Below are 12,522 nucleotides of genomic sequence, written 5' to 3'. Positions count from 1 at the left end.
TTTTGCATCCCTTGTCGTGGAGTAGGTGAGCAGTTGAGGAACCAACAAAGCCTCTGCACCCCACTTCCACAGGGCATGTAAAAGCTTTCCAGCCATCCTCCCTGCACTCCGCCATACTTGGATTGCTTCTGCTCGTTAACAGCCTCCAGCTCCTCTTCCCATGGGACAATGAGCTTGACCAGAAGGATTGTCTTGTAAGCCTCTGACCACATGACCAAGTCTGGCCAGAGTGATGTTTCCACAATCTCCCTGGAGAAGTGGAGCTGATTCCCCACGTTGACCCTCATGGTCCACGCACTGCCAGTGAGAGGAGAAAATAACCAGAAAATCAAAAAATTCTGGACCTGACTGCATCATTATGATAAAAAGAAAAAAATCTCCATTCAATCTTTAGTTAAACGTGGTTGAGATAACAGAGAAGAGAAGAGCAGCAGCAGACACAGAGACAGTTTCTACACTTTAACTGGAAGCAGGTTTCATCTCATCCATCATTTCTTCTGTCTCCTCTTTCTGTTTTCTTTCTCCTTAAAACACAAAGTAAGATGAAGCTGCTCTAACATCCATCAGTGTGCTGGAGATTACATTTTTATTTTTTAACAAATGAAGCTTTTTGGAAGTATTTAACATGTCTCTTCTCACTGATTCCTGATAACTGCATAGTTTTAGTGGCTTGAAGGAGTTGCACAGCTGATATTCACATTTACGGGAGCTCAAAGATTAGTGGTGTGCATGATTTTATGGGCCGGTCTGGGCCAGAATGCCAGGACTGACTTTTTGTCCCCATTTGTCCCCACCACAACAGGCCATCTTGTAGTTCCAGATGAAACCTGCCTCTGCATCTTGTCAAAGACGTCTACAACTTGGTCCTTTTGTAGTAAGAGGAGCTGATCATTTCTCCCCCATCTGAGTCTTCCTCGTTCATTTGCTGAAGCAGAGCCAAAGTTTATTCTACATTCATTCTTCTCTCATGTTTTTATTATGTTTTCTGCTGCAGCTGTCTGTCTGTTAGCAATATAACTCAAAAGGTTATGGAGAGATTTTGATTACGTTTTCAGGAAATATCAGAAATGGAATAAATGAACAAGTAATTACATTTTAGGAGTGATCGAAAAATGTAATGTAACATTAAATGGTGGTATTTCTATAGGTAAACCTTAGTGTGACACTCCGTCTTCTGCATGCTTATTATTAGCTCTTATTTTTATGTATTTTTTTTAATAAAGATTATTTTAATTTTAATTGGATCCTTGTCTCATTAGTGTAACGAACTTGAAGGCCTTATGTTGAGTAAAGTTGATAATCTCTGAATGAAAGTACCAGAGTGGTGTTGTTGAATTTTATTTTGACTGAAGTTTACCTACTCCCACTGTCTTGCCACATATAAATGACAATGACTTGCTCAGATGATCACAGTACTGGTATCTTTACTCTAGAAAAACAGTAGAATCATGTACTTTATACAGTACTTAGAGGAAACCATGGCAGGCTTCCAAAAATGTATCCTATAAAACAGTGGTTCTCAAACTTTTTGAGCTACAAACCACAAGAAAACATATGCTGGTGTTCATGACCCCCCACCCCTACACGATGACTTATGCTGGGCTCACATCAGAAGGACTCTAGAAAACTACCAGCTCACACCTGAGGGGTATTCCACGAAGCTGGATTAACGGAAAGCTGGTTTATCTTGATAAGTCTGGTCCATTTAAGCCAGATTTCCGTTCCATCAACGTGGCTTATTTGAATGTCCACTGAGTTACCGTGGTAACTGATGCACCAGAACCAGCCTGCTCGGGGACAGGCCAACGTTCAAGCTTAGCTTAGCTGTGTCTCAAAGATCTGATACAGACGTTTTGAGTCTTAAGTGCTTTTATAGCTGCTATTTATGTGTTCTTTTTTTACACCTTAAAAAAAAAAGCTCATATTGGTTGTTGAGTGTGTTACGTCACTGCAACTTGTGTTAATATCAAACATGTTTGATATTGTCGCAGACCCAAGACTAGGAAAAGACCGACATGAAATATCGCAGATTATCAGCTTAAACCTAACAATCGAGATGAGTGGAGCGTGCTGTGACTCCGGTAAGACTCCTAGATTAACTGTGGACTTTCAGTTTTTAGTCTGCGACTATGAAAGTGGTTTGGTGTAAGCCCAGCTTTACTGATTAATTGTGTGATCATCAGTCTCTTATCAACCTGGTCCACTGTGTGTGGATTTTAAAAAATGGTGGTTACAAATTCAGCAAGAAGTAAAGAAAACAGCTTAAAATACTAAAAATGTTTCAGGCAACCAAAAGTTTGTCATGATCCAAAGAGGAGGTAGAACCCAAGATAAACCAGATTCAGGGGAACACAGGACTGACTGTAAAAGATAAAAGACAGACTGACTGGAAAACTACAGAGAATCCAGTGATGGTGATGAGCGACACACTGGACCACAGAAAGAACAATGAACTGGAAAGAACAATAGAAACCAAGGAGTAAATATACACTAAAGGAGCAATAATCAGTCAAGGAGCAGGTGCAGTGATCAGTAAATGAAGACCAGGTGTGTAGAGAACAGAAAGGAAAGAGAACAGAAAACACAAGAGGATGAACTCTACTAAAGAAGACAGGAAATTAGCAGTAGCTAGGCTAATGATATAAAGGTGACACAAATAATAGAAACTGTTGCAGTTTTCACATTGTTTAGAAGCATAAGTGGAGACGTTTATTCACAAAAATCCCACTGGTCACACCATTTATCATTAATCATTTACACACTGTTAAAATACTCACCAAGTGTTCTCAGAGAACAACGTCAGCAGCGTTAGCTGTTAGCTGTTAGCTGTTAGCTGTTCTTTAGTTGTGATACAGATTAGGAAACCAGTATTTACTGGACAGCTAATGGTCAGATAGAAATTAGTTTTGCAGGTATTTAATCAAAAAGTAAAGTATCTCATCAAACCCATGCTGACCTGATGGTGGCACTAGATGAAAATTCAGAGGATCACCAAAGTTATTCCAGTCCATCCTGAGGGGAACATGAACGTCTGAACCAGACAATCCATCCAATAGTTTTTGAGATATTTCAGTCTGAACCACAAATGTCCACCTGATGGTGGCGCTAGATAAAAAGTCAGAATCAACAAAGTCCCTTCATGAAGTTAATCCTTTGGGGACCAAGAATGTCTGTTAAAGGTTTCATGTCAATCCATCCCTCCATCCTTTAGTCCAGATCCAGTCCATCTGGACTAAAGTAGTGGACTGACCAACAGACTGCCATTAACATCAGAGCCATGCTGCTAGTGTGGCTAAAAGAGAAGAGAAGAAGAGACAGTCATGTTGATATGAACATTAGAGAAACACATCATGGGGCTGAAATATGATCCTGCTTCATCATTTGAACTCCTTCACCTCAGCTGACACGTTCACCAGCAGACAGGTTTTTGTACCAGTCTTTCTCACTGTGTGAAGGATGGTGGTACGCCATCTTTGGTTCTGGGACTAAACTGTATGTAAGAGGTAAGAACAAACATTTCTTTTCCTTCACTTGTTTTCTTGTAGAAGTTAAAATGTGTTTAAAGTCAGTTTCTGCTGCTTCAGGCTTTACATGTTAGTTTTTTCATCATTAGTAGAGAATTCATCATGCAGCCATTGTTACAGAAGAAAAGCTCAATAATTCCTGAAAACATGTTCAAATCTCACTGAACAACTAAACTTATTCTTTATTTCTGCAAATATTAGTCATGATACAAACATTTACTTTTTCATCTTCTCAGTAATTCTCTGACATCTGCTGGTTTTTGGGGGAAAATAAATTTTTGTTACTTTAAAAATAGTTTGAATTTTCTGTAGAGGACAAAAAAAAATTAAATGTCACTTGAAAAACTAACATGTGAACAAATTGTATTTTAAAAAGAAACTAAAACAGATAAATGTTACATGAGCTTTAACTCCATGTTGGACATAAGAATAAAAACACTGACGCAGAAAACAAAATAAATAAATAAAATCTGCTGGTTTTTAATCAAAGATTTAAAACTTAAAAATGATCTGAAAATGTCTGTAAATGTTTTAAAGAACATATTTAACTTCTTTCACAAACTAAAATATTTTTTAAAAATAACCTAAAAATGTACGATTTAGTAAATATTTGTTCATGAATTCAGTAAAATTTTGTGTACAACTTATAGAAATAAATGGAAAATTGGATAAAAATCTTTCAGAGAAAATGCAACTAAAAAAGATGAATTTACATTTGAATTAATTTTTTATCATGTAGGTTATTTAAAAGATAATTAGCAGTGATCAAATATTATTTTTTAATTATTAATTTTAGTTTAAAAGATGGTGAAAGGATGAAAGAAAACAAACTGAAATATTTTGATCTGTTTACATTGACTGGACTAATTGCTGGTAAATATTAAATGTGTTCATTATTTTATTAAATAAATTGAAAGAAATTTCCTCGGCAGAAACACATTTATTACATGTTTCATTAAACATTTTCATGTGTAGTGTAAAAGCTGTAAAATATAAATATATTATATAGATACATAGATTGTAATTAGTACTTTGCATCAGTGATAAACAGGAAAAGAAAAAGAAACATTTATATTTAAATAAATATTTTTATAGAATAAAAATTAATGAGTAAATTTTAAATTTCTCAATTTAAAAGCATCAATGTAGTTTTTTGTATAATTGATGCATGAAACGGTTAATATAAGAAAAATGTTGCAGAAAAATAACAAACATACCACTATAAATAGTTTTTATTATTATTTTCATTTAGAAATCACCAATAAAAAATAAACAAGTTTTAAAATAACTTTATTGACTTTCTAAAGAAGATTTCCACGTGGTCCACCTGCTGCCATGAGGTGATGAGTGTGTGTGATATGAAGCTGAATCCAGTGTATGTAGTGAAAGTGAACTTTGTGCTGTATTGATGAGGAGTTTATTGATCAGAGTCCATGTTTCCAGGATCAGACTGAATGCAGTGCAGTGCTGGAAGCTGCTGCTGACTGTGTGAATGTGTGTGTGCTGCTTGTTGCTGCTGTCAAACTTCAGATGAGCAGGTAGTGAAGCCCGTGGTGAGCGTGTACCCAGCAGCATCCAGAGTCCACCAGGAGGGGAGGAGCTCCCTGCTGTGTCTGGCCTCAGCCATGTTTCCTCCTCTGGTCCAGTTCTCCTGGAAAAGACAGAAGGAGGACGGTTCTCTGGAGGAGCTGCTCCCTGCTGAGGGAGATCAGCTGGAGATCAAAGAGTCAGGACGCTCCGCTGCCATCAGGGTGGTCGATCGTGATGCTTTCTACACACAGAAATACATCTGCTACGTCAAGCATGAGGGGGGAACAGTGGAGGCCCAAACACAACAAGGTAATGAAGGCTTGGAGACTGTGTTCAGCAGAGATTCAGCTTCATGTGGAGACGCTGTCAAAGAGAGCAGAGGAGCAGAGGACTGACATTTCTCACTGTAACTCCAACATTTGACTCCTTTTCTGTTTCAGATGTTTGTCCCTGGCTTCAGACGCTCTTAAACCAAGTGAAGCTGCTCTTGCTGCTGTCCACAGTGCTGATAGTGAAGAGTCTGGTGTACTGCTGTGGACTCTCTCTGCTGATGATCCTCAGAAACAAGGGACCGTCCACCAACTGCACACATGCTGACTGACTGTTTTCTGCTGCTCTCTTTAAATGCAGATTTTACAGTTATTTTCAGAATTGACATCCATTTATTAACATTTATATTTGCTGTCATGAAGTGTAAATTCAGACGGAAAGTTTGATGTTAATAATTTTTTTTATATCTGCTTTCTGTCTTTGACATATTTGATAATTTTCAGTTTTTCTTCCAGTCTGCAATTTTTTTTGTATTGCACAGTTTTTCTGTTTTTTCTTTTCTTGAAAACAAAATGAAATAAATGTTTATTTTCTTCATAATAAATATCAAGTCACAATATATGTCTTTACTACAAAGTGGAGTTTATTCATAATTATAATCATAATAACAAGTCAAAAAGTTTTTAAAGCACTGAAATTACACAAAAACCACAGAAATAATTCCAAAATAGAAAAAGTAGAAAGAGCAACATTAAAACATCAGAACAAAGATCAGAAAATATTCTCCAAATTCAAGTCGGTACAGGAGGGTTTATAAAAGCTTTTAAACTGGCTCTGACTCAGCTGTTCTGATGCTGACTGAGAGTTTGTTTCATGTTCTTGGAGTTAAAACAGTAGAATCATGGTTCCCTTTGTTCTAAGTGTGAACTGTGGAACTTTAAACAACAGCTGAGTCTCTGATCTGAGGGGTCGAGGTGCAGAATGAAGAGTTCTGACATGGAAAGTTGATCCAGACCATGAAGGATTTAAAAGTGATCAACAGAAGCTTGAATGAAGTTGTGGAGAGCAGGTTCACAGAGGCTGAACCAGTTTGAAGAGATGTCAATAAAAACTCAGCTGTGATTGAGACCAACAGACTCCTCTGACGGTTCTGCAGGAGGTTTTCAATCAACTATCAGCCGGTGAAAAAATGAGACCTGAGCTGAACCAACATGGACGTCTTGTCCTGCTTTTGTTTTCAGACCAACCAAACAACATGACTTGTTTGTGTCGGTGGTTTGTGAGTCTGTCTCAGTGTGGTTTGTGTTGCTCTGATGAATGATAACAGAAGTACAGTCGGCTGAAAGAGCAGAAATGTCTGAGAAGATGAGCTTTAAATGATTTATTATTAATGTTCAGCAACAAATGTTCAGCAGGAGGTTTCTCATCTCTCCTTTTCTTCCATCAAAGTTCATTTCTCAGCTCTGAGTTCAGGATTTGAGCTGTTTCTCTCACAGATGAAGAACTCAGATGTTTCCTGGAACGACTCTTTAAACACAGTCGATGGTTGTAACTGTCATTGTGTTATTAAGGTGAAAAGCCACAGCTAACGGTGTGGAGGCTGCAGAGCAGAAAGCCACACGGCTGTAGGAAAGGAAGTTTGATTGGCTGTCAGCAGTTTTTTCTCTTCTAATAACCACTGAAAACAGATTCATATCTGCTGCTGAACACACTCATCTCCTCCCCTCCCTCTCTGCTGTCTGTCTTTTTTTCTCTACCTACAGTCCTGACTGGTCAAACCTCTGGATGTTTATTTGTGGCTTCAAACAACATCTCTGCTCTGCTGTTTGTTCATGTGTGGAAACAACAGTGTCATCAGCGTAGAGTTTTACATCCTCACTATAAAACTTTTCCTACACAAAATAAATGATCAGGGGACACACACCCCATCACATGCTGGTTTCCATAGAAACACTTCATCTTAATACTGAATCAAAATGGCTTCCTTCTTCTTCCTGTTTATATATTTGTATGATGTGAAACTCGTTGAGGTTAGAAGAGAAAGAAATTTACAACCACAGTCTAACGGTTGTCAACATACCGAACCTGTAAACAAGCAGAGAAACAAACACCAACAACCCTGTTTTACACTTTATTGAGATTATCTGAGTGAGTAAATGTGGAGAACCTACCACACTGTGCAGATATAGGAGATTAAAAAGAAAAACAAGATAAATGCTGAAATATCTACAAGGCAGCTAATAATTCATCTTCATTTAGTTTCTAACACGTCATAACTAACATTTGTGAATCCTGATCAAAGTGATGAATGAGATGAATTGATGAGGTTTGATGGAGAGAAAAGTCCAGCAGAAAACACTCAGTCAGCATGTGTGCAGTTGGTGGACGGTCCCTTGTTTCTGAGGATCATCAGCAGAGAGAGTCCACAGCAGTACACCAGACTCTTCACTATCAGCACTGTGGACAGCAGCAAGAGCAGCTTCACCCTCAACTCAGACTGGAAGGACACTGACAGCTTCACAGGGTGGAGAACAGGAACAGAGGTTGCAGCTGGATCAGATGGTGGAAATGTTTCTTTTTGCAGAAGTAGAGGAGTTGATGCATGAACTGGTGGAGTAGAAGCAGGTGGAGGAGGAGGTGGTGGAGGAGAAGCAGGAACCTCTGGAAGAGAAAAATGTTGGAGTTACAGTGAGAAATGTCAGTCCTCTGCTCCTCTGCTCTCTTTGACAGCGTCTCCACATGAAGCTGAATCTCTGCTGAACACAGTCTCCAAGCCTTCATTACCTTGTTGTGTTTGGGCCTCCACTGTTCCCCCCTCATGCTTGACGTAGCAGATGTATTTATATCTGCTGAGAGCATCACCATCAACCACTCTGATGACGGCGGATTGTCTGGACCCTCTGAACTGTCCCTCAGCAGGGAGCAGCTCCTCCAGAGAGCCGTCCTCCTTCTGTCTTTTCCAGGAGAACTGGACCAGAGGAGGAAACATGGCTGAGGCCAGACACAGCAGGGAGCTCTTCCCCTCCTGGTGGACGTTGGATTCAATGGGGCAGACGTTCACCACGGGCTTCACCATCTGCTCCTCTGAAGTTTGACAGCAAAAAGTTCACTACATACACTGGATTCAGCTTCATATCACACACACTCATCACCTCATGGCAGCAGGTGGACCACGTGGAAATCTTCTTTATAACGTCAATAAAATGATTTCATAACATGTTTATGTTTTTATTGATGATATTTAAATGAACCCTTTCATGATGAATTTTTAAATAACAATGCTTCATGTTTTTTAGTTAGAATAATTTACAGATGTAAACAGTGATACTTTAATTCTTCATCATATTTTACTTTTTATTTATTTTTTTTACTTTATATGTTCTATAAAATATTTAGATCATAATATTTATCATATAATACATTTTCTTTTCCTGTTTATCACTGAAGCAAACTTGTTAATTACAATGTATGAATATACAAATATACCGTCCTCACCCATGAATAAACTAGAAAATAGATTTTAAATAGACGTCCACTGTATTGGACACTACGCATTAAATATTTATAATATGATTGAAAACTATTTATAGTTTAATGTGTAATATTTTTCCAATAATTTTCATTTTCCATTGTATTAATTTATTGAGACAATACAATAACATTCATCCAGCAGTTTTAACCAGCAAGTTGTCTAATGTGGCAGAAAATGAAGAAATTTTATTTAAATTGTTTAAACATTTAACTTTACTAATAAAACACAAACAAGTAAATAATAAATCTTTTATATGAATCATTATAGATTAAATAAAAATTAAAATAAAACATTTATGTATGCTTTTATTTTTATAAGTAAAAGTTTTATTTTTCTGCTTCATTGTATTTATTCCTATGTCCAACATGGAATTAAAGCTCATGTAACATTAAAATGTTACTTAAATTGTACATATAAAGTTGGATAAAAACTTGCACGTAAATTTATCAAAACGTAGATTTTTATTCCACTTTAATGTTTGTTTAAGTTTCTTTTAAAAACACAGATTTGTTCACATGTTGAACATTTGACCTTTTAATTTCTTAAAACACATTTTCCAAATGACATTTAATTTAATTTTGTCCTCTACAAAAAATTTTAACTATTTTTAAAGTAACAAAAATCTCTTTTCCACAAAAACCAGCAGATGTCAGAGAATTACTGAGAAGATGAAAAAGTAAATGTTTGTATCATGACTAATATTTGCATAAATAAAGAATAAGTTTAGTTGTTCAGTGAGATTTGAACATGTTTTCAGGAACTATTGAGCTTTTCTTCTGTAACAATGGCTGCATGATGAATTCTCTACTAATGATGAAAAAACTAACATGTAAAGCCTGAAGCAGCAGAAACTGACTTTAAACACATTTTAACTTCTACAAGAAAACAAGTGAAGGAAAAGAAATGTTTGTTCTTACCTGTTACATACAGTTTAGTCCCAGAACCAAAGATGTAGTAATATCCTCCACACAGTGAGAAAGACTGGTACAAAAACCTGTCTGCTGGTGAACGTGTCAGCTGAGGTGAAGGAGACCACATGATGAAGCAGGATCATATTTCAGCTCCATGATGTGTTTCTCTAATGTTCATATCAACATGACTGTCTCTTCTTCTCTTCTCTTTTAGCCACACTAGCAGCCTGGCTCTGATGTTAATGTCAGTCTGTTGGTCAGTCTGGGACGGTGTCTAAAATGTTACTAGATCATAAGATTGCAATTCTTGGCCACACCAACACAAGAAGCATAGATGGATGTTAAATGTATATATATTTTCATTTCTATATACAAATCAAACACTTTAAAATGTGAGTTGTTTAGAAACCTACAAAGAAAAAAATTGTGAAACTGAGCAAATCCTAGACCGGGCAGTTCAGTAACTGCCTTTAGATACCATATAGTCCAGTCCAGTGTGACTCTCCTGGCTTTACTTTGCTCACCAATTATCAACCAGGAGGTGGTCCAGCAGGACTCTTCACACCTCGGTCCAAACCGTTGATGCAGTGCCAGGACTTCTGTTTCACCACCCACCACTGTCAGGGGAAAGAAATAAGTGCTACAGTGCACGAGGATGGCAGTGAACCTCTCATGCCGTCCGAGCATCTGCCAGTCCTTCGTCTGTGCATACGTCCGTCTGTTTGTGTCCCTGTCCCACAGGTATCTGGTGTCTTAGTTATAGCGAGTGGGAGGGACGATCAGATGATTGCAACGACAGATGTAATGAGGTTCAAGTCCATCAATCTGCAACGCATGCTTTGTTTACAGTTCATGACAACAGGTAACAATCCAACAGTCTCACAACACACAAAAATGAAAAGCACACAACAATCAATAATGTCCATTGCTGCATTGCGCACAGCAGTAATGATGAAGTGACTTTGTTGATTCTGACTTTTTATCTAGTGCCACCAGGTGGACATTTGTGGTTCAAACTGAAATATCTCAACAACTATTGAATGGATTGTCTGGTTTAGACATTCATGCTCCCTGAAATAACTTTTTTTTTTAACTCTGACTATAACTCTTCATTTATAAGTTGATATGGATGAGCACACAAATGTTTTATCGTTTCCTAGGCAACAATACCTGGAAACAAACCAGTGAATCTTGATTTCACAATCCGTATCACAACTAAAGAAGAACTAAGAGCTAATGGGCTCGACACACAGGAGGCGACGATGCTCCTTCCCCATTCATTTCTTATGGAAACGGTGAAGAGGCGAAAATTGCTGCCCTCCACCAGCCAAGCGACAAGCAACATTCATGCATGTGAAATGTTGCCCTCGTTTATTTAGATGTGTACACGGGGTTAGCAATGCGACACAAGAAAATAGAAAAATGTTCAAATTTTGTCGCTGTCGCATGGCACTACAACCAATCAGCGAGGGGCTTCATGGACTGACCAATGGGAGCAGGCTAGACTGCTGTTTGTCGCATCTCGTGTTTCACAAAGGTTGCGATGATTTTCGCCTGTTGCTGTCTTTGGTCGCTGACTGTTTGTCCTGTCCAGAATGTTGCCAACATTGCTTTCTGAGAACACTTGGCGAGTATTTTAACAATTTGTAAATCATTAACAATGAATGGTATGACTAGTGGGATGTTTGTGCATAAACATCTCCACCTGCAACAGCTATCCATCTATCCATCCATATTCTTTTGCTTATTTGGGGTTAGGTCACAGGGGCAGCTGACTAAGCAGGAAAGCCCAGAATTCTCTCTCCCCAGTTACATATGCCAGCTCATCTGAGGGAATCCCAAGGAATTCCCAGAACAGCCGAGAGATGTAGTCCCTCCTCTGTGTCCGTGATCTCGTCCCAGTGGGACATGCCAAAAACTCTTCACCAGAGAGGCATCCAGGAAGCATCCTGACCAGATCCCCGAGCCACAGACCAATACAGAGTCCGCATCACTGCAGACTCCGCACTGCTCTACCTGTCAATCTCCTGCACCATCTTTTCGTCACTTGTGAACAAGACCCCAGGATACTTGAGCTCCTCCACTTTGGACAGGACTTCATTCCTGACCCTGAAAAAACACTCCACCCATTTCCGGCTAAGGACCATAATCTCGGATTTGGAGATACTTATTCTCATCCCAGCTGCTTCACATTCAGCTGCGAATAATTCCATAAAAGTTATGAACAGAATTGAAGACAAAGGGTAGCGTTGGCGGAGTCCAACCCTCACTCTAAAACTAAGCTGATTTGCTGCTGGCAATGTGGCCTGAGCTTTGGCATTGGTCATAAAGGGACTGGACGGCTCGTACAATGGGGTCTTGCACTCCATACGACCAGAGAACCCCTCACAGGAGTCCCAGGGGGACACGGTCGAATGCCTTCTCCATGTCCACAAAGCACATGTAGAGTGGTTCAGCAAACTCCCATGTCCACTCCAAGACCCTGAAGAGGGTTTAGAGCTGGTCCACTGTTCCACGAATGGGACAAAAACCACACTGCTCCTCCTCAATCCGAGGTTTGACTATCTGACGGACCTCCTCTCCAGGACCCCTGAATAGACCTTACCAGGGAGGATGAGGAGTGTGGGGGCGGCAGTGGCTCAGGCGGTAGAGCAGGTCGTCCAATGATCGGAAGGTCGGCGGTTCGATTCCCGCTCCCGCAGTCATCTGTCGTTGTGTCCTTGGGCAAGACACTTAACCCTCCTTGCCTCCAGTG

At 39.0% G+C, this 12,522-nt stretch overlaps 2 protein-coding genes across 4 annotated transcripts in view; one reads left to right on the top strand and one right to left on the bottom strand.

Moving 5' to 3' along the window:
• The window catches only part of LOC121645163 (immunoglobulin lambda-like polypeptide 5), a 36,881-nt gene extending 26,395 nt beyond the window's left edge, over window positions 1-10,486 (bottom strand). Inside the window, exons 1-4 of one of the 2 annotated variants that reach the window (XM_041993571.1) lie at window positions 10,292-10,473; window positions 9,774-9,873; window positions 8,109-8,408; window positions 7,443-7,985 (exon numbers count right to left, since the gene is read on the bottom strand). In XM_041993571.1, coding sequence (XP_041849505.1) covers window positions 7,684-7,985; window positions 8,109-8,400 — 594 coding nt within the window. In that variant the 5' untranslated portion in view covers window positions 8,401-8,408; window positions 9,774-9,873; window positions 10,292-10,473 and the 3' untranslated portion in view covers window positions 7,443-7,683. Of the gene's footprint in view, window positions 1-7,442; window positions 7,986-8,108; window positions 8,409-9,773 lie in introns of those variants that run through there. The other variant, XM_041993570.1, reaches the window with a different exon arrangement.
• Window positions 3,359-12,522, top strand: part of LOC121645166 — a 52,556-nt gene continuing 43,392 nt past the window's right edge. Inside the window, exons 1-2 of one of the 2 annotated variants that reach the window (XM_041993575.1) lie at window positions 3,359-3,503; window positions 5,055-5,363. In XM_041993575.1, coding sequence (XP_041849509.1) covers window positions 5,150-5,363 — 214 coding nt within the window. In that variant the 5' untranslated portion in view covers window positions 3,359-3,503; window positions 5,055-5,149. Of the gene's footprint in view, window positions 3,504-4,708; window positions 5,364-12,522 lie in introns of those variants that run through there. The other variant, XM_041993576.1, reaches the window with a different exon arrangement.

This window comes from Melanotaenia boesemani, chromosome 8 (assembly GCF_017639745.1).
Source record: "Melanotaenia boesemani isolate fMelBoe1 chromosome 8, fMelBoe1.pri, whole genome shotgun sequence".
Classification (NCBI taxonomy): Eukaryota; Metazoa; Chordata; class Actinopteri; order Atheriniformes; family Melanotaeniidae; genus Melanotaenia; species Melanotaenia boesemani.
The sequence above is the reverse complement of the archived record's forward strand: the minus strand, read 5'-3'. Positions and strand labels throughout refer to the sequence as shown.